At 38.1% G+C, this 23,221-nt stretch overlaps 1 protein-coding gene and 1 long non-coding RNA gene across 2 annotated transcripts in view; one reads left to right on the top strand and one right to left on the bottom strand.

Annotated features, from left to right (window-relative positions):
• Nucleotides 1-1,488: 1,488 nt before the first annotated feature.
• LOC134475248 (uncharacterized) lies at nucleotides 1,489-21,768 on the bottom strand. Its single transcript, XR_010046295.1, has 2 exons — nucleotides 21,658-21,768; nucleotides 1,489-2,113 (listed from the first exon to the last, which is right to left on the bottom strand). It is a non-coding gene; the product is annotated as an uncharacterized LOC134475248 (long non-coding RNA).
• A 701-nt stretch (nucleotides 21,769-22,469) lies between these two features.
• The window catches only part of Abcc2 (ATP binding cassette subfamily C member 2), a 73,616-nt gene continuing 72,864 nt past the window's right edge, over nucleotides 22,470-23,221 (top strand). The window contains exon 1 of the mRNA XM_003479570.4: nucleotides 22,470-22,609. Within this exon, the coding sequence (XP_003479618.3) occupies nucleotides 22,577-22,609 (33 nt within the window). The 5' untranslated portion in view covers nucleotides 22,470-22,576. The remainder of the gene's footprint in view (nucleotides 22,610-23,221) is intronic.

Raw genomic sequence — 23,221 nt, 5'->3', positions numbered from 1 at the left:
TGAGGGCTGGGGGACACAGACATAAACCATGACACAGACACAGACACAGACACAGACACACACACACACACAAAATGGTACATTATTGGTTCTTAGGGTATGTGATTGTTAGTTTGTCTTTGACACTTATTATTTCTGATTTTATTGCTAGTTACTCCTACTAATTGTTTTATTCCAGATGTCAATATCTGGATTGCCTTTTTGTAACAATAATACTGTGGTCCATTCCCAAAACATGGGTGCTGGGTCCTGGGTACTGGGCCAATTACACTTCAGCATCCCCTCCAAATAAACAGAGACAATTGGGTGTTGGAACAGATGGAAAAGCCTATTGTTAGTCATGCCCAGAGTGCATCACTGAAATGCAGACACTAAAGACTCTCTACTAGTAACAAAAATCTTTCCACTGTCATCAACTCACAAACCTTAGCACAAACACACTGAAAATCAATAGAAGCTTGAGAAGACAAGGCATCAGCATGCGTCCAAAAAATTCCAGCTCTCCATGGGGCAAGAAATTAAAAGTCACAAAGCAGAGTTATTTGAAATAATAAAAAGAGGAAATAAAATATCAATAAAATGCTCAGCAATCTCAAAGAATACGCTGTATAACTAAACAGATGATGAACTTATTAAACAACATGATCAACAAATTTAGGTAAGACACTAATAACATGTAGTTGAGCTCACTGAAATCATATAAAACATGAATGATCACTTTAGCAAAGAATTAGCATGCATCAAAGGGCACCAGATAAAAATCCAACAGATTAGAAATTCCACTCAAAATGTAGACAGCAGAAGTGACAAACATAAAGGCAGAATAACAGACTAGAAGATAGGGCTCATGTCAGTGATCACTTACTCAGAAATACCTTAAAAACAACAAGCAATAGCTTTTAAAAAATAGAATAAAAAATGGGTTCAATAAGTGCTAGATGATGCAAAGAAGACTAATCCAAGATTAATTGAAATTAGTGAAATTTATCACCACTAATCAGACATAAATGTCATAAAAATTGTTTACATAACTAGTTTCAGAAGAATTTCTGAATATGAAGATAGAATTTAGCATATAGATAGGTGAAGCATGTAGAACCCCAAGTAGCCACAATTAGAAGAGAATCTGTCCACAATATATTATAGTCAAACTCCCATAAGTTCAACACAAGGGCAGAACCTTAAAAGCTGTCAGAAAAAGCAAAAAATTGCTCATAAAAGTAAACCCATTATACTTACAGCAGACTTCCCCAAAATAGTCTTAAAGCTCAGAAGATATTGGTCTTAAAGATAAATACTCTTAAAGCTCAGAAGTGTTTTGAGTCCCAAAAGCAATTTGCAACCCAGATGGATATATCCTGTAAAACTGTATATCAAATTTGATGGAGAAATAGGACTTTTCTATGACAAAGAATACTTTTAAGAAATTTATGACCACTAAATTAACACTCCAAAAAATCCCCAAGGATACTCTAGAGACAATAAAGCTAATAATGCCAAAAGGTTTAATAGAATGAATAAAATTGGGAAAAAATAAACAGTTATGCAAAAGTGGGGGAAAAACAGGAAAATAATCCCAGTGTGGTGGATTGACAACTAGTCTTCAACTTGTAATACCAGCTGAAATGAGTCAGCATGGTGCTGGGTGTGGATGGCCCACCTGAGGATAGTTGCCAATATAAAAAGGAGAACTAGAGAGGAAGAAGTAGTGTTGTTGGTTCTCTTGTTGCTATTGGTTCTCCTGGAGGAGTTTGTTGAGCTTGTTTCCTGATATCGACTTGGCCATTCTCACTGTCAGAGGGGCTTGGGACCTGGTTGTTCCTGAGAATGGCTGCGGCTCACTTTAGGGGAGCTCTGGTCCTAACTTTGAGCATCACTTCCTGGTTCCAGAGGGGAAGATGCTGTGTTGTTCATCTCCTGGAAAAGTTCATCATGCTTCCTGATATGAACTTAGCTGTTCTCGTCATTGGAGTAGCTCAGGAACTCATTGTCACTGAGGATAGCTGTGGTACTTTTGTGGGGATCTCTAGTCCTTACTTTGAGTGTAGCTTTCTGGCTCCATTGCAGATCCTTTAGCCTGCTGGCACAGATTCTTCAGCTTCCTGGCACAGATCTGTAGAAAAGACTTACATGAGACATTGTCATGGGCTCTAGGCTTCCAGCTGGACTCACAGGGAACATTGTCATGGGTTCTAGGTCTTCAGCTGGACTCATGCAGGATGTTGCCATGGGATCTAGACCCTCAGTTGGATTCTTTGGGGTCTTGGTGTGGACAGATTTCTGCACGTTTTGTATTTGACTCTTTGAGTAACCATTATAAAGTAATTCTATAAATTATGTATCTTGTATTAAATTTCTTCCCTTATAAACCCTGACAACAACACCCAATGACAAGAATAAGTCAACTTTCAATAATAACTTTCACTGTGAATGATATTGATTCTCTAACTAAAAAAATACAGATTGGGAGACTGAACCAAGAAACAAAATGCAACAGTACTCTGTATAAAAGGAACACATGTAATCAAAAAAGAAATTCATGGACTGAAAACCAAAGGATGAAAAAACAATATTCTATGCAATAGGAACCTTAAAGCAAACAAGAATAGCTATCTTATTTGAGATAAGTGGACTTCAATCCAAAACTGATCAGCAAAGGCAAATACAGGTCAGATGTGGTGCCACACTTAGAAGGCTGAGGGCTGAGGCTGGAGAATTACAGTGCGTTCAAGACCACATGCATAGTTACACTCTTTCTCTCTCAAAGAGGCAAAGACAGTTACTACATATTGGTTAAGAAAACAATTCAACAGGAAGAGGCTACAATTATAAATATATGCACCACCAATACTAGCATACTCAGCTTCATGAAATAAACACTGCTGGTCATAAAAGATCAGATAACATAAACATAACTATAGTGGAGAACACCAATACAGTACTGTCATGAATGCATCAACTAGACAAAAATTGAAAAAGAAATATCAGTTGAACCACACATTGAACAAATGTATTTAATAGATATCTACTGAGTAGTCCAATTAAGAAAAATAAAATACACACTCTTGTCAACAGCATATTAAACTCTCTCCAAAATAGAACACACAATGGCTGATAAAGCATTCTTAAATAAATGTAGAAGAATGAAAATTATCTCTTGTATATTATCAGATCACAAATGCAATGAAACTAGAAATAGAATCTGGGAGCTGAGGCCACTTAAGGTGAGTTCCAGTGCATGGTGCTGGCCCAGGGAGAGTTTAAGACCATTGCTCCCAGTAGTTAAGTGCCCACTCCGCTTCTGGACACACTGGACTAGGCTCAGGAGGTTTCAAGGGCCTGATTGCATCATGCCCAGCAACCTTCTTTCAATCCAGGGAGCTGAGGCCACATGACGTGTGTTCCAGCACATTGGTGCTAGCCTGGGGAGAGTTTAAGATCATCACTCCCAGTGGTTAAATGCCTGCCCAGCTTCCTGAAACATTGGACTAGGCTTGGGAGGTCTAGCTGACCTGACTAGATGATGTCCAGTGAACTTCGTTCAATCCAGGGAGCTAAGGGTATGTGAAGTGAGTTCCAGTGCATCGGCACTAGCTCAGGGAGAGCTTTGGACCATCACTCCCAGTGGTTAGGAGCCCACCCAGCTTCCTGGAACACTAATGGTGACACAGGAGGTCCTGTGGGCCTGACTGGGCCACACTCAACAACCTCCCATTCATTCCCAGGAGCAGAGGGTGTAGCAGGTGATTTCCAACATGCCCAGGGAAGTTTTGAAAATTGCTCAAAACATGGAAATATAGGAAAATGGCAAGACAAAAAACAAAAATGCAATCTCAAACCTCCAGCCCATCCCAAGAAAGCCTAGGAGCCATGTACATAGAAGAAAATACAAGCCATACACCTGAAATGATAGCAACTGAAATAAAGAAGCAACTCTAGGAAGCTATCAAGGAACTCAAATTAGAAATAATCTCCCAGGTAAAAAAAAGAAATGATAAAAGTAACGAAAGAAATGCTGAACACATGTAAAGAAGACACAATTAAAAACTTAGAGGAATAATGCAAAAAGATAGAATCCCTGGATGAACAATATAAGAAACAAACAGAATACATGAAACAAATCTAAGAGATATACAAGAAATAAAAAAATCCATTGAAAGTTGTCAAAACCACCTCAACGAAAATGAAGATAGAATTTCAGACCTCAAAGACAAGATTGCAGCTAGTGAATAGGAAAGGAAAGATCTTTTAAAAGTAACAAGGAATCAGGAAATAATAATTCAACAGCTGTAAGATGATGCAAAGAAAAACAACATAAGGTTGATAGGGATAAATGAAAAAGAAGGGGACAACACAAATGATACCAAGAGATTCAACTATTTAAAGAAGTAATAGCTGAAAATTTTCCAAACATGAGAATGGAAACTGACATACAAATTAGTGAAGCATATAGAACTCCAAATATCCATAACCAAAATAAAAATACACCCCGACATATAATAACACCATCCCAGAAATCCTACATAAGAACAGAATATTAAAAGCTGTTAGAGATGGACAAGTGGGGAGGAGGAGCCAAGATGGTGGATAGATAACAATTGGATACAGAAGCTCCCTGAGATAGTCAACTTAGAATTCAACATAATACAGAGTGAGGAGCCCCAAACAGAGGGAGATGAATTCTCTGGTCCCAAGAAGAAATTAAGGTGACTTGCCAATCATCTGAGGTCCTGCTGCAACTGGCCGAGGTCCCTCCATGACTTGCTGAGGTCCTGCCGTGACTGGCTGGAGTCCCACTGTGACTTGCCAGGGTCCTGCCACGACTTGCTGAGCCATCCAAGATCCTGCCGCTTTGACTCGCTGGAGGTGCAGTTACATTGAGTTCAGGGGTCAGTGAGCAGAATAAGGGCTGAGTTGGCAGGGTGCCTACATCAACCTGTGGTGAGTGATGGGAGTGGAGCCATTCCATAAATACGTGGGCTCTTGCACATGACATTCTGGGACCGGGCAGGACTGGCAAGTACAAAGGGCAGCAGTGACTTGCCACTGTCAATTGTTCCCTTCCCAAACTGGATTGGTGGAGTGCGCTAGACCTCCTTGTTATTTGGGTAACATGACTCAGCTGAGACCCAATAGGTTATCCGAGGACAAGACCCTGCAGTGGTGGCACACACTAACCACACTGGCCCAGTAGGGCCTCGGAGGTTTTGCTGGTCTGGAGGGGAGGCAGTGCAAAGTAATACAGTAGTGCAGGCCACATCAGCTTGACTGATCCAGAGGGGAGGGGCCAGCATATGATGTCCCTGTCTGCAACTCACTAGCACACTGCAGTGTGAAGGGTCATCTAGCCAGCACACTTCAGAAGAAGTGTAACCAACAAAGAAACTGGGGAATCCTAGAAGAAGCAAAAAAGATGGGAAGAGGAAGCAATAACAAAAAGTCCCCAGGCCCCAACCCTGAGAACATTGACCCAGGACAGGTAAATACAAAGGAGAATGAGAACAGCAAACATTCAGTATCAGACACAGCACAGACATAAAGAGATATTTTTGGGACCTCATAGACGAGAGTTCAAAAGTGAAATATTTAGCCAAATACAGCAAGATATAAGAAGATTAATAAAAGAGAGACTAAGCACCCTCAAGCAGACACAGATGGAAGAAGGGAGGAACTCAAACAAAGGAGAGAACCATTTGATGAAGAATATAAAAAAATATGGAATACATGATGCAGACTCAAAGAGATCACCAGGAAATTAAAAACTCTATGGAAAGATGGCAAATCAGCTTGAAAGAAACTAAGGATAGATTATCCAAACTGGAGAACAATTTTTCAGTGTGGGAGTATGAAAGGGAAAACTTTTTAAAAATAACAAGGAAACAAGCAGTAACAATACAAAGACTAGAAGATGAAAAACGGATCTATAAGTTGAGAATACAGAATGTAAATGAAGAAGCTGGGATACAAACAAAGGAACTACAAAATTTATTCACAGAAATATTTAAGGGAAACTTCCCAAACATAGGAAAAGGAAATGATATTCTGATATATGAGGCATATAGAACTTCAGCCACCTACATCCAAAACAGAGCTACACCCAGGCATATAATAATCAAGATCCCAGAAATTCAATATAAGAACAGAATATTAAAAGCTATTAGAGACAAGAAACAGCTAACCTACAGAGTAAGGCCCATCAGAATAACAGCAGACTTCTCAACACAAACCATGAAGTTAAGAAGAACCTGGAGCAAAATATTCCAAGCCCTGAAAGAAAATAACCTCTTTCCCAGATTGATTTACCCTGCTAAACTGTCTCTAGAAATTAATGGAGAAACAAGATGCTTCCAAGACAAAGAGGAACTTGGGAAATTTGCAACCACCAATCCAACTCTACAGAGAATACTCCAGGGTATTCTAGAGAGAGAGAAAAGTACTAGGATTCCAGAAACAGTGGAAGAGAGGCCTCAATGAATGGAGCAGAAAACAGAATGAAGAAGATAAGCAGACAACTGATGGCAAAAAAGAGCATAACAGAAATGAGGCAGAGAAGATTTTATTCAAAACTGATAAGATTGATAGTATCAAGTCAGAGTATAGGCAACTACACTGAACATGACAGGACTCTACAATACACATTCTGGTTTGATAACTGCCAGTTTTTGAAGTTCTATGCTATATACAAAGTTGTGTTTTTATTAATATTGTTATGTACTGACATATTCAATTATACTATGTCTGATGATATAGCCAATTCTATTGGAGATAACAAGAGGCAACACAGGAACCATGGTAGAACGATTTGTACAATGGTCTTCTATGTATATTTCATTTCATGTGTTTATAGGAATATGTTTGTTTTGTCTTGCTTTGTTTTCTTTCTCCCTCTAATACAGAAAGGATAGAAATACATATTAAGACTCATGCATGTGTAGAATCTATAAACAGTTTATGAGAACTGATCATATGACACATGATGAAATGAACAGATACTTTGAAGAAAAAGAGACACTAAAATATCCAGTGCTAATCCTGGAGTGTCATAATGTGAAACCCAGCAATAGTATTCTTTGTTCAGAGTGATATTAGCCTGCTTGGGTTTATTCAATCTCAACATAATTGAAGATATGGATAACTGCATGTATGTTTAAGTGTATAGTATTAATAACCATATTTCTAAGTTTTTGTTGGAGAGTTGAATAGAACTGGTTGCAATCTCACTGTTTGAATCCCCATTTTATAAGCTCCACTTTAGTATCTTGAATAAATATTTTTAAGAAGACAATCTGTAATAATCAACTAGTGATTTCTTAGTTATTTTTCTTTGAAATTATGTATTATTTCTACCCATTTTCTGTTTTGTTTAGTCTTTCTTTAAATTAAATTAGAAAAAAAAGACACTACAGTACCCAGTGCTGATCACAGAGTGTCATGATATGAAATCCAGCAATACTATTATTCTTTGTTCAGAATGATTTTAACCTGCTTTAGTTTGTTTAATCTAAACATAAATGAAGATATGGATAATTGCATGTATGTTTAAGTGTATAGGATTGACAACCATGTTACTAAGGTTTTGTTAGACAGTTGAACAGAACTTTTTGTGGTCTCGCTGTTTGAATTCCCACTTTACAAGTTCCATTTTTGTATCTTGAACAACTATTGGTAAAACAACAATATGTAAACATCATCTAGTGATTTCTTTTTTTTTTTTTATTGGTACCAGGGATTGAACTCAAGACCGCCTGCTTGGAAGGCAGATGCTTATGCTGCTGAGCTAAATCTCCAGCTCCTTCAACTAACGATTTCTTACTGTTTATTTTTTTCTCTGAATGTATGTATTATTTCTACCTATTTTCTGTTTTATATAGTCTTTCTTTAAATAAAACTTTAAAAAATTTTTAAAAAAGCTGTTAGAGACAAAAGATAACCTATAAAGGAAAACCTATCAGAGTTACAGCAGACTTATCCACACAAACAAGGAAGTCAAGAAGAACATGGAGTGAAGTATTTCAGATCCTAAAGGAAAACAACTTCCAACACAGACTGATACCCTGAAAAACTTTCCTTCAAAATGGGTGGAGAAATAAGATACTTCCGTGACAAAGAACAGCTGAAAAACTTCATTATCATCAAACTAACCCTGCAAAGAATACTTAAAGACATTCTAGATGCACATCGGAAAAAAAACCACTAAGCAAGGCAGACAATTAAACAAAATGGAAAGGTAAAGATACAACATCATAAAGATAACATGTCAACAATAAACCAATATATAGCAGTTATAACCATTAATGTAAATGATCTCAATTCACCAATTAAAAGAAACAGACTGGCAGAATGGATCAAGAAACAACATCCAACCATATGCTGTCTACAAGAAACCCATCTAACCCAAAAGGATACTCATAGACTGAAAGTCAAAGGATGGAAAACAATAATTCATGCAACAGGAACTCCCCAAAAAAGTGGGTGTAGCTATTCTCTTTGCAGATGATATGAACTTCAAACCAAGAATGATCCAAAGAAATAAAGAAGGTCACTACATACTCATTAGAGGAAAACTTCAAGAGAAAGAGATAACAATCTTAAACATATATGCACCAAATTCCAGAGCACCCAACTACACAAAGCAAGTATTAACAGAAATGAAAAATCAAATAAGCAATAACACAATTATAACAGGAGACCTTTTAACACACTATTGACACAAACGGACAGATCAACCAGACAGAAAATCAGCAAAGAAATAACAAGTGAATCACATTTGTGAACAAATAGACTTGATAGACGTATACAAAATGTTCTATCCAACAACATCAAAATATACATTCTTCTCAGCATAACATGGGACATTCTCTAAAATAGAACATATACTAGCCCACAGAACATATTTAAATAAATGCAAAAGAATTGAAATTTCCCATGCATGTTATCAGATCATAGCACAATTAAACTAGAAATTAGTAATAAAAGAATCTGCAAAACCCCCACAAACACATGGAAATTGAATAATATACTCTTGAGCAACCAGTGGGTCACAGAGGAAATGAGAAATAAATGGCAAAAGAAATTATACAAACACATGGAAATAGCACCCTCTTGAATAATCAATAGATTACAGAAGAAATCAATGAAAACAGACAATTTCTAGAATCAAATTATAGAGATTCCTTTCCCAATCTTGTTGCAGTCCATGAAGGTTTATATTTGTAATTTCATGGGGAAGTCACGGGAATTCTAGTGAGTGAACCCCAATCTACTATTTCTAGGGAAACCCAACGTGAGAATAAAGACACTGAGACATATATATATATATTTATGGGGGTGGTAAAGGGTCCTAAGTCCAGCCAAGACAGTAGTTCACTGAAACAAAGGCCCTGACCCATGGTCCAACTCAGGTTTTATTAATTTTCCATGAGGGAAGTGGCTTGGGGATGAGTGACAGTAAGAGTGGTGGGAAATACATGACTGCTGTGAGTGCCATGAGCTGGGCTAGAAGGAGATCTGATCTCAGATCTGAGATCATCTGTGTGATATGCAGAGGGCAAAAAATGGAGAGAGAGAGAGAGAGAGAGAGAGAGAGAGAGAGAGAGAGAGAGAGATTTGCATAACATAACTGATGTAGTATCTAATCATTTGAGGCCAGTGCTTCAGTTCTGATGTACAATCCTTTTTGCCCTGGGAAGTAATAGTCTCCTTCTCAAGGCTTGGTCCCAGCTGACAGTGTGGAGCACAGATCTCCATCCTGTCTGGTTCAACTGCATATTTGGGGAGTCACTGGATGGACACTGATATGTCACCTTGCTTCAAAGATTACACATCAGTTCCTCAGGCAGCCCAATTTACCTTGCTTAAGTCCAAGTGAAGAGATGAAAAATAGCCTAGCCAGCTCTGTACATATCAATACATGGAGATAGGGCCAAGTTTATCTAAAATGGAGAGTCATTTGAGTGGTTTCCCAAATCAAATGATAATGCCAGTACAATATACAGAGTTTATGGAACACAAAGTAAGCAGATCTAAGACAGAAGTCTATTGCTGTGAATGTCCACATCACAAGAACAGAGTGAGACTACATAAATAGTTCTCCAAGAATGATGCACCTCGAGGTCCTAAAAACACAAAAGGAATCCAAACTCAAAGCTAGTACAATGAAGGAAATTATAAAAGTCAGAGCACAGAGCCGGGAGAACATGGTGGACAGATAACAGATACTACGGAGGCTCTCTGAAAGGGTTGGTTCAGAAGTCAGGAAGGGTGCGGAGTAAGGAGACATAAGCAGGTGGAGATATGCTTTGCTGACTCAGGAACGAACTGGGCTGAGAGAAACCAACTTGGAATGCAGTCCTGGTGCTAAAACAGAAACAGAAAAGCCTCAGTGTGGAGGCTGGACCCCGCACCATTGGAAGCCGCGATTTGGGTTTCCCGCCGCGCGGCGACTGCCTCTACAGCGGCTCGGCAAGGAGAGAGACACGCGGAAGCTCTGAGACCGGGAATCTGCGAACGGAGTCGAAAACAGGACGGGCATGGAGGCGTGCACTGACTTGTGGTGAGGTGAGTGAGAGAAACTGACACTCTACCACAGTTTGACTCCAGCGGAGGACTTTCTGGATCCGGGCAGTCCTGCGGAAGCAGGGCGCGGTGGTGACTCCAGCCACACATCTCCCTCTCGGATGGGATTGGTGAAAAGTGCCTGGCCTGCGTGATGCTGCTGGCGGACCCGGTAGGCTGGCCCAACCCAGATCCCAGAGCCTGACGGTGGCCGGGAGGGGCGAGCCCCGCGTAGGCTGCCTGGTCCGTAACTCCCTGGTGCGCTGTGGTGTGCGGGAACACCTAGCCGGCGCAATTCGATCAGGCTGTGGCTGACAGGGAGAGAAGCTGGGTCTCCTATATAAGCTTGCATATATAAGGAACGGAGAATATGGGAAGAGGCAGCAACAAGAAAGGTTCCTTGGCCCCCAATTCTGAGAAACAGGCAATAGCGGACACCGCACCAATAGACATAAAGTGCCATATAGAGAGCCTCATAGATCAATTCAGGAATGAAGTTATCAATGACCTGAAGCTAGAAGTATGCAGAATAGTTAGAGAAATGCTAAGCACCACCCAAGAAAAAACAGATGGTGGAATGGAAGAACAGAAAAAGAGGGGAGAATTGTTTGATGGAGAAAACAGAGAAAGCATAGAATACGTGAAGCAGGTTCAAAGGGACTACCAAAATACTAAGAAGTCTATCGAAGACTGGCATAACAGCTTGAAAGAAACTAAGGACAGACTATCTGAACTGGAGGGCAGACTTGTAATATGGGAGAATGAAATGAAAAACTTCTTAAAAATAACAAAGAAACAAACAGCAATAATACAAAGACAAGAAGATGATAAAAGGATCCATAACTTAAGGATTAAGAACATAAAAGAAGAAGTAGGGACACAAACAAGTGAACTATAAAAGCTACTCACAGAAATAATCCAGGAGAATTTTCCTAATTTAGCAAAAGGTAAAGATACTCAGATGTATGAGGCATACAGGACCCCAGCTACTTACAACCCAAACAGAGCAACACCCAGGCATATAATAATAAAAATTCCAGAAATTCAATACAAGAACAGAATATTAAAAGCTGTCAGAGACAAGAAACAGATCACTTACAAGGGAACACCCATCAGAATTACAGCAGATTTCTCTGCACAAACCATCAAATCACGAAGAGTGTGGGGGGAAATAATTCAAGCTTTGAAAGATAATAATCTCCAGCCAAGATTGAGATATCCTGCACAACTGTCCCTGGAAATTGATGGAAAAACAAGGTGCTTCCAGGATAAAGAGGAACTGGGGGAATTTGCAACCACCAGTTTAACTCTACAGAGAGTATTGCAGGATATTCTAAAAAAAGAAAAATACAAAGAATCCAGAAATAGTGGCGGGGAGGCCACAACGAATGGAGCAGAGAACAAAATGAAGAAGACAAACTGACAGCTACTGACAGAAAAAGAGCTCAACAGAAATGAGACAGAGAAGATTGGATGATAGAACAGCTATTTTGGAGAAAATGACATCTTAATAGGTAATACTGATTTAGTATCATCTTGTTTTGAAGTCTCATCTAGCTTTTGTTCTTCTGTCTCCAATGGTCTAAATAGGTTGTATCTTATTGGATTTTATTATGTATGATAGTATAAGCAAAAACTTTTTAAAGACAAGGAGATTATACAGAAACCATTGTTCATTTTCTGTTAGTCGATTCTAAATACTCTGTAATGCTGTCATTCTCTTAAATGGTTTTACATTGTTTTGATATACTTAATGCTACAGTATATGAAGTTGTACTCAAGGATTTCAAGGAAAGAGACAATATGGTGACTACTTTTAGGTCAGGATTATCTGGTGGTGAAACACTATTCTGCTTAAATGGTTATGTTTTGATCTGCACTGTTTCGCTGTTGTGCCCTCTTTTATCTCAATCTCCACTCCATTATTTACTTTTTAATTTTTTATCCTTTTAACTAAAGGGAAAAAATAGCAGGTTATATTATAGTAACCCACTTTGACTTTCCATTATCTCGATTTAAAGCCCTGTATTACTCTCACCATCTTGTTTTTGACTGATGTTCCCCTATTCTGTTTTGATGGATAGTATCAGGTTCGAAAGTTTAGGCATCAGCTGTGAAGATAATGAGATTCATTATAACGCCCATTCTCGTTGACTTTTATCTACTTTTGAAGACCTACAATGTCTCCAATGTTTTGGTTTTGTCGGTTTTATTCTTTACTGTTTTGTTCAATTGTATTATAACTAATGATATAGGTAATTCTATTAGAGATAGCGGGAGGCATTATGGTAACCATTGTTGATCACCTTGTATTATGTTTTTACATTATCTATTATGTCCACCCTTTTGACTTGACCGATACTATTCTGTTATGTCACATTTGGTTTTACTCTCTTCCAAAAAAGTAATAAGAACCGTGGGAGCAATGAAACCCAAAATGTGTAATAGTCATTGTACAAAAGAGAGGAAAAGAAAGTGCTCTAAACTATATAACTGCATGTATATTTAAGTGTATAAGATAGAAAATGATATCACAGAGTTTTATTGGATCATTGAACAGAACTGTTTGCAGTATCATTGTTGGAATGTCCACTTTACAAGCTTTAATTTTGTGACTTGAACAATTATTTCTAAGATGACAATATGTAATCCATTAACTAGTGATTTCCTACTGTTTATTTTTTTTTCTGTAAATCTGTATAACTTGTACCCTTTCTCTGCTTTTTTTTCTTTTCTCCTTAAATAAAATTTAAAAAAAAATCAGAGCACAAATAAATGAAATGAGACTTTAGAAAATTTTGTAATTCTTTGTAGAATCAATGAGTTGAACAGCTGCTTATTTGAAAGAATAAAGGAAATAGATAAATCCTTAGCCAAACCTACCCAAAAGAAAGAAAAAAAGAAAAGATCCAAGTTTTTTTAGTGTATCCTGCTTATATCTTGTTCTCTGAACAACTACTGTAAATATAAAAATATGCAACGTGTTGATTATTGTTACTCTCTTACTAGCCCATTTTAAAAGTATTTTGCTCTTACTTCTTTTTTTGGTTTAAAATTTTTTTAAAAAGAGAAAAAGATGAAATTATAACAGACATTGCCAAAATTCCCCAAAAAATTTTTAAACCAGGTATTGATCTCACAACCTTGCACTTGTCAGGCAGGTACTTATACTGCTAAGCCAAATATCCAGGCCCTCAAAATACAAAAGATTATTAACAACCATTTTGAAAACTTTTTTTCCAGAAAAATCAAAGCATTTAGAAGAAAGGATAGATTCCTAGATATATGTGAATTATCAAGAAAGAATTATCAAGAAGATAAAAGCCCTGAAAAATCCACTAACTGGCAATGAAATTGAAGCAGTAATAAAAAACCTACCAAAGAAGAAAATCCCAGATTCAGATGGACTCATTGCTGAATTCCACAAGAACTTCAGAGAACATCGAACACCAGTACTTCTCAAGCACTTGAATGAAATTGAAAGGGAAGAAGTACTCTCAAAGTAAATACTGGAAGCTGTCACTATGATGATTCCAAAATCAGACAAGATTCAATTAAAAAACACAACTACAGTCCAATATCTTTAATGAACATAGACACAAAAATCCTCAACAAGATCCTAGGAAACAGAATGCAGTGAATCATTAAAAAGATGACGAAGGGGGAGCTGGGAAAATGGCAGATCAATAAAAAGCAAAGTAGAAGTGCCTCCAGTGTGGGCCAGGAGGAAAATCTGCCCTCTCGAGATCCAGCCATGGTGGAACGTAGGCAGCTTATTCTTTTGCCCTCTTGGTGAGCACCCCTGGCATAGGTCAGGAGGAGAACCAGCACTCCCGAGATCTGGCCATGGTGGAACTTAGGCAGCTTATTCTTCCATCTCTTGGTAAGTGCCCCTGACATAGGCCAGGAAAAGAACCAGAGCTCTTGAGATCCCGTCATGGTGGGCCTTAGGCAATTTATTCTTCTGCCCTTTTGGTAAGCATCTCTGGCGTGGCTCAGCAAGAGAACCAGCACTCCTGAGATCCTGCCATGGTGGGACTCAGGCAGCTTATTCTTCTGCCGTCTTGGTAAGCACCCCCAGCGTGGGCCAGGAGGAGAACCAGCGGCTCCCGTGAGCCTACTGGCATGTGAAGTGACAATCAAACACCCTCCACATAGCTACTGGGGACAGAAGTCTCAGCATCTCTTGTGGGGGTAACCATATGCAATATAGCAAATACAGGGGATCTCCTTCTATTTTCTGTTTGAAGGCAAAGGTTGTTTTCACTGTTTTGTTTTGTTATGTTTCTTTTGCTCTATTCAATACTCTCAGATGTTTTATAATGTTCTGTTTTTGATTTGATTTTGCTATACCTAATTGACTGGACAACTATTGGGAAGATAAAAAGATATACCACAGTACCTATTACTACTGTCCCAGTATCCTACTGTGAAGTTCTGTACCAATTTCACTACATTGTCTTGATTGGCTTTATTCTGTCTTGTTCTGTTGTATTTTTACTATTTTCAAAATAAACTTTAAAAAAAGGAAAGAACCTCTCTGAGAGAAACAACTCAGATGCTGGAATATAACATCCTGGAGAAGACAAGATGAAAGCAGATGGATCCTCTCAACCCAGGAAGAAACTAAAGGGAAGAAAAAAACCAAAAGAAAAATGTAGATGGAAGGCTGTAGCCAGAGGCGCTCTCACTGGAGCTGGTCCCACTGTGTACAAAACACCACTGGAATCTGAAGACGTGATTGCAGTGAAGCTGGGGATTTACAAGCCCAAGGACAGATGCAGAGGGGAATGGCAGATCAGAGAAGTGCACCAGCTCAGGTGGGGAACTCAGTTTCCCCTGGGAGTGGGCGATTGGCTGGCCAACATTTCTGAGTCAGGCAGGATAAGCCCAGAATCAGAACCGCAGAGGCTTCAGTTAGCCACTCCTAGCACAAACCAGATAGGTGAGAATTGCTTGGACTGAGTCCTACCTCTGTGCGTGATACAATATGAGGTTTCCCTAAAGCTATCCCTAACTGGCCCCATCTGTGTGGCACACACTAGTGTGGTGAAGACTCCCAGTGGTTGACTAGCTCAGGAGGGAGGGGCCAACCTGCCCCATCCCTGCTTGTACTTCAGTGACCATCAGCAGACTGGGGAGGGCAGCAATCCCTAGCCAGCATGCTTCAGAGTAATTGTAACCAATCCAGGAAGTGCTAGAGACCCCCGCTATCCACTTGTCTGGAAGAAACCAGAAACATGACAAGAGGAAGAAACAAAAGGATGTCTCCAGCCTCCAACCCAAGCAGTGCTGGCCCAGGAGAGGTAAACATAGAAGAGATGGAGGGTTGCACACCTGCAATTTCCTTTATAGGTGAAACAGCATCTGACATAAAGAAATATCTTTGTGAAATCATGAAAGAACTTAAAACAGAAATACTTATACAAGTAAAGAAAGCTATAAGAAAAATAATAAAAGAAATGCTAAGCATCTGTCAAGAAGACACAGATGGAAGAAAGGAGGGACATAGAAAAAGGAGGGAAATTTTTGATGAAGAACATTAAAAAAACCTAGAATGCATGAAACAGATTCAAAGAGACTACCAGGAAATTAAAAACTCCATTGAAAGCTGACGAAACTGCTTGAAAGACTAACAGACCTTGAAGACAGGTTTGCAACTTATGATCACGTAAGGAAAGATCTCTTAAAAATAACAAGGAACCAGGAAGTAACAATACAAAGGCTAGAAGATGACAGGAGGATCTATAACTTCAGAATGAAGAATGTGAGTGAAGAAGCAGGGGTAAACACAAATGAAATACAAAGGCTATTTACAGAAATAATTAAAGAAAACTTCCCAAGCATAGGAAAAGGAAATGATATCCAGATAAATGAGGCATATCGAATTCCAGCCAGCTATAACCAAAACAGATCTACACCCAGACATATAATAATCAAGATCCCAGAAATTCAACACAAGAGCAGAATATTAAAAGCTGTCAGAGAAAAGAAACAGATCACCTATAAAGGAAAACCCATCAGAATCATGCCAGACTCATCAACACAAACCATCAAATCAAGAAGAACTTGGAGTGAAGTATTTCAAGCCCTGAAAGAAAATAACCTCCAACTCAGATTGATGTACCCTGAAAAACTATCTCTTAAAATTAATGGAGAAACAAGAAGCTTCCATGACAAAGAGGAATTGAGGGAATTCATGACCACCAATCCAACCCTACAAAAAACACTGAAGGACAGTCTAGAAGAGAGAAAAAAGACCATGATTTCAAGAACAGTGGCAGAGGAAGCTCACTGAATAGGACAAACAGTGGAATGAAGGGGAAAAGCAGACAACCACTGGCAGAAAAATAGCATGGCAGAGATGAGGCAGAGAAGGTTGGCCATAATCGCTAACGTGGATGGCCTCAGTACACTAATAAAAAGAAACTCAGGCTGAGTGGATCAAGAGATAGGGTCCATCAAGATGCTCTATACAAGAAATATATTTAATCTGTAAGAAGGTTTGTGGACTGAAAGTCAAAGATGAGAAAATAATGCTCTCTGTGACAGGGAACCAGAAAAAAGTAGGGGTAGCTCGCCTTTCAGTTGCAGATTGGTTGGAAAGACATGACACTTTTATACAATGGAAAATTACTCAGCTATAAGGAGGGAAAACCTTGAGGCTCTTGTAGGTAAATGCATACAACTTGAGATCAAGCTCAGGGGTAAAAAAGGTCAGAATCACTTAGGTAAATAGTGAGTTGCTTCCCTAATCTAAAAACTAAAGGAGTTAGTGGGATACAAGATGTACAATGTACCCTGTGAAAGTGAAAGGGGAGCAATTGTCTAAAAGGAGAATGCAGAGGATATCGTTAATTTTGTATCATGATTTGAAACCCATATTGTTTTCATCATTCTGTTTTGTTTGGTTATATTTTGTTCCAGTTTGTCTACTTGACTAGATGTGAGGGCATGGACATCTATTCCAAAGATAGCAGGATATACTATGGTAACCATTTTTGATTTCCTGTTAACTTAAGTTGAAGCCCTCTATTGCTTTCACTGTCTTGTTTTGACAGATTTTATTTGAATCTGTTTTGTTTGATCACTGTGTTGTCTTGACTGATTTTATTAGAATCTGTTACATTTGATAGTATCAAGTCTGAGAATATAGGCAACTCCTCTGAAGACAATAAGATTCACTATGATACCCATTCTGGTTTGATTATTACCCTCTTTTGAAGTCTTATAATACCTCTAATGTTTGTTTTTATTAATTTTGTTCTGTACTGCTATGTTCAATTTTATTGTGCCTGATGATATGGGCAATTCTATTGAAGATAGCAACAGACATTGTGGCAACCATTGTAGATAACCTTATATCATGGTTTTAAATCAAGTACTATGTCCATCCTTTTGTTTTGAATGACCCCATTTTGGTTTTTTCTCATTTGGTTTTATTCTTATTTTATAAAAAAAGATGACCAAATAGGTTTCATCCCAAAGACACAAGTTTTTTTTTAACATATACAAATAAATAAATGTAATGTATCTCATAAACAGAAGCAATAACAAAAGTCATATAATCATCTCAATAGACACACAAAATGCCTTTGAAGCAGAGGCTGTGGACTAGGGAAAGAACCAGGAACTTAGTAAGCCTTTTCTGTGAGCCAGTGTGGGCTGGGTGACAAAAAGAGTCCTCTCCTGCACCATGTAGATAACCCACTGATTCAGAGGAATACATGCCGCAAGCTTGAGGATGGCCTAGGCTACATAGTGAGTTGAAAGCCAGCCTAGATTGCATAGCAAGACCCTGTCACACACACAAAAAAATCAGAAACAAGACAAGGATGCCCATTATCACCACTTCTGTTAAATATAGTAAGTGAAACATTATCCAGAACCATCAAGCAAGAGAAAGAAATAAAAGTCATACGTACAGGAAAAGAAGAAGTCAAATTATCAATATTTGCAAATGATCTGACCCTCTATATTAGAACATCCAAAAATTTCCACTAGGATACTCCCAAAATTAGTAACTAAATACAGCATGGTAGCAGGATACAAAATCAACATATAAAAGTCAGTAGTGTTCCTGTAAAACAATATTGGATTTGCTAAAAAGAGAAATTAGGAATGAAATATGATTTATAATAGCATAAAAAATTAAATACTGTACTTAGAAATTAACCTAACCAACAAATTGAAAGAGCCGCATGATGAAAACTATAGTACTCTTTAAAAAGGAGATTGAAAAGGACATCAGAAATTGGAGATATGTCCTCTCTTGCTGGATAAGTAAAAACACCCATAGTTCCAAAAGTGATACAACATTTCACACAATCTCATTTACAATACTAACAGCACTCACTATCAAAGTAAAGAAAACAATCCTAAAACTCATATGGAGTCAGAAAGACAAAAACAATTTCTAGATACAAGAGTAAATCCAGAGGTATTCCAATCCTGGACTTGAAGTTATTTTACAAATCTACAGTAATAAAAACAGGATGGTACTGGCACATAAAGCAGACATGTGGATCAATAGAACAGAATACAGGATGCAGAAACAACTGTAAACAATTTTTAGCTACTTGATGTTTGGCAGCAGGAGGAAAACACACACTGGAAGAAAGATTGCTTCTTTAACAAATGGTGTTGTGAAAACTGACTACTGCAGATGATTGAAGCTGGACCCATATCTCTCACATTGAACTGTAATAAAATTCAAGAATGGATCAAAGATCTAAATGTTATAACAGAAGCAACCTTTTGGAAGTAATATAAGTAGAACTCTTGAAGACATAGTTGTAGGAAAGGACTTTCTGAAAAGAACCCCAATAGTACAAGAAGCAGCATAAAAGAATCCAAACATGAGATTATATCAAATTAAAAGTCTTCCACTCAGCAAAGGAAACAACAGAGCGAGGGGATCTACTGATCTGGAAAAAAATTTGCGGCTATACCTCGGACAGAGAAGTAACATTAACAATATATAAAGAACCAAAAAATAATTAGATTCCTTTTCTTACTTTTCTTGTTGCAAAATAACTGACACCCAAAGTTAAAGCTGGCAAGGTTTATTTAGCTCAGTTTGTAGAAGTTTCAGTCCATAATCATCTAGCTCTAAGGCATGATGGCATCACGGAAGAGAAACAGTTGATGGCAGGGAGCATGTGGCAAAGTAATAAAGGACAGCCACGGCTCTTTCTATCTCTTACATCTTATCTAGAGTACTTGGAGCAGGTAGCACTCACAACCTTAATCTTAGTGCCCTTGATCCTAGCATTGTACCATGAATCAGTCTTGGCATTATGCCCTGTAGATTCAGCCACATCGGAAAAAGTCTCACTTATAACTGACTACAGGCTTTGCAGGGCATCTTGTCACAAGCCATAGCACTCCCCAAGATAAAAGACCCAGTCGAAACATGTTCAAGTGAAATGAATATGCATTCTTATAAGTATAAACGACCAATAAATACATTAAGAAATACTCAGCACCCCTGGCCATTAGAGAAATGCAAATTAAAACACTGAGATCCCATCTTACTCCACGAAGAATGGCTGCCATCAAGAAATCAAATAATGACAAATGCTTGTGAGGCTGACGGGGAAAAGAAACCTTCTACATTGTTGGTGGGAATGTAAATAAGTATAATCATATTGGAAATCATTTTGGAGAGTCCTCAAGAAACTAAAACTATAAATTCTGTTTGATTCAACTACCCTGCTTCTAGCATCTTCTCCAAAGAGTTAAAGACATAATATTATAGTGATACATGCATACCCATGTTTATAGCAGCACAATTCATAATAGCTAAATCTTGGAAGCACTCTGTATGTCCATCAGCAGTCAAATGGATAAAACCTGGTATTTATACCTGATAGAGAGCTACTCTGTCTTAAAGAAACTTGAGTCATTTGTAGGAAAATGGATGCACCTTGAGATGACAATATTGGATGAAATAAATCAGGTACACAAGCTTAAATATAACATGGATTCTCTTATTAGAGAAATTCAAAGTATAAATATAGAGCAAAATGGAAGGTCTGTAATGGGAAACAGTGAGAGTGAACTTTTGCCAAAGGAAGGGGGCCAAGAGATGAAGGGAACAAGGAGGTAAATGAGAGTAAAGTGGTGAAATAAAAATGAATTAAGATGTATTATGTATGTGTACCAACTCTCCATGAAGAATGTAACTATTATGTGCTATAAACATGTCCTAATAAAATATAAATAGAATTTTAAAAAGAGCTAAATCAGGACAAATATCTGGGTTAAGAAGAAACTCAAGTTTCACCCTGTATTCTCTCACAGCCTGAGTTCCTCACATAATTTTTTTGTGGGGGAGATGGCTCATTTTGATGATAATATTAACAATATTAGTAAGTTCTTAATCTTTTAACTAAGACCTTCTATGGGCTCTGGTATATAACTTTAAAACTATTTTTGCATTTATGTTGGATACCAACTTGGTTCCACATTATAGTGTTTATACCTTATTGTCATGGTTGGCATGTTCTGTTAACTTAGAATGTTCTATATTAAAATAATGTATGCTTTACTTGAGGGAAGGGAGAATAGGAGGTTTTTATTATTTAAAGGGCATAGAATTCCAGTTTTATAAGAGGTAAAGTTCTGGAGATTCATTAAACAAAAATATGAAAATATGTAACACTGCCAAATTACGTTCTATACTTTGAAATGACTAAGATGACACATTTTATTTATTTTTAACAATAGAAGTTACTTTAAAATATTATTATACAAACAATACCCGGTAATTACAGAAAAGTCAGAAAATACAGACAAAAAAAAGGAAAATACAAGTTACTCATAATCCTATGAGCCATACACATACTTTCACACTGACTTTTTCTTTTTTTTTTTTACACTGACTTTTTCAAACAAAGTTTATGCAAGTTTTAATCATGATTTTAAATTCTATGATTTTTTAAACAGTACTCACAATTGTACCTCTTTTACTGGCCACTGAGGTTCATGTGCTTATTTGCGTACTATTAACCAAACCAAAGGAGGCAGTAAATTGGCAAAAGATAAAAGGATTTACAGGTATTCAAAGCCAACCCCCAGGAGATGGACAAGCCTTCTTACCTCAAATTGAGTCTCACCCTACACAGGTATGCTGGGGACTTTTATAACTAGAAATAGTGTGGGGAATACAGCAGAACAGACCTCTTCAGGCTAGCTCCATCCCTTCCTAGATGCAGGGAATGAAAAAGGAATGAAATTCAGCTTGACCTCCTGGTTCCAAGATTCTTCACATTCTTTCCATTCCTCTGGGCAGAGCAGAGGTGGGGAAATCATTGACATGCTAGGCCTGAGGATCTTTGGAAGCCACTCGACTCCAAAGGAAAAAATAATAGCGTTTAAGTTTCATTTTGCAGTGCTGGTTACACTAAGACATTTATACTTACCTGTATTCCAAGTCACCTTGTTGCTCAGGCTGGCCTTAAACTGCCCAGGAATCCTCCTGCCTTAGCTTCCCAGAGTGCTGAAATTTCAGGTTCGAACCACCTCACTTGGCTAGGCTGTGTGTTAATTAAAAATCCAGGTAAATAGTTATTTCATATTTCTACAAACTCTAAGAACTTTTAAAAAAGTGCATCAGTGTGTTTAACAGCACATGTCCTTCTATCAGTACTGCCCTTTTGTGGCTCATGTGTCCCTAGAAGACTGAAAGCATACGCACTCCTATTGCCAGCACTGCTGACATCTCTCAGAGGTTCCTTGTGTGTGCAGCTGTATTTAGAGAACCTGGGAACTTCGGAAATTTGTGAGTCTAACCGTCCCTGGAAACTCTCCTCCCGTTTCTATCCCCCAGGATGATGTAAGCATGCTTTCAGGCTAGGTTAACTATTAAATTGTTGGGATGAAAGGTCAGGAGACCTGCCTTTAATTGCAACATCAGGTCATCAGGGGGGAAAAATAACATCCACCTTCTGCTAGGAAGAGTAAAGGAGAAGCAACCAGGTCCTAGAGAAGTTTTCACTTAAGAAGTGCTCCAGGAGTCATGGTGGACAAGTTCTGCAATTCTACTTTTTGGGTAAGAAATCGTATTTATTCTTACTGTTTACTGTCTCTAACAGAACAAGTGGTAGATTAATGAGAGCCACCAACAAGAACCAGAAAGGTTAGAAGTGCAGTTGTTCTAAAGTTCAGTCTTTTTTAGAAAAGAAAATTTATAGTATCTCCAGAGAATATATCGTCTGGGAAGGGTAATGTGATTTATCCTTTAACATATGCTTATTGTGTCCTAGATTCGTTTCTTGAGCTAGCTAGTCACACAGTTGCCTCCCCATAGAGAAACAGAGAGAGAGAGAGAGACAAAGGAAAGATCCAGACAGAAATCTTTCCAATTTACTCAGTGTTAAGAATGAGAACTATTGTTGGATACTTTGTGGCATAAGAGAATAGATAGAGGGTCCATGACTGAGTCTTACTGAGATATGTTAACTTTGAAATAATAATATATTTATTCAAGAGGAGCTTGCAATTTATCATATGGACTAGAAGTTGAGACCAGGTATGAAAATCCTAGCATTATGAGCACCTAAATAGTTTTGGTACTGGGGATCAAACTCATGACCTTATGCTTGCCAGGCAGGTGCTTGCTTGTACCACTGAGCTAACTTCCCAGCCCAACCACCTAAATAGT

This window comes from Cavia porcellus, unplaced genomic scaffold (assembly GCF_034190915.1).
Source record: "Cavia porcellus strain 051 isolate PalLab524CR breed Dunkin Hartley unplaced genomic scaffold, mCavPor4.1 scaffold_2, whole genome shotgun sequence".
Classification (NCBI taxonomy): Eukaryota; Metazoa; Chordata; class Mammalia; order Rodentia; family Caviidae; genus Cavia; species Cavia porcellus.
This window is presented reverse-complemented; position numbering and strand designations above follow the sequence as displayed.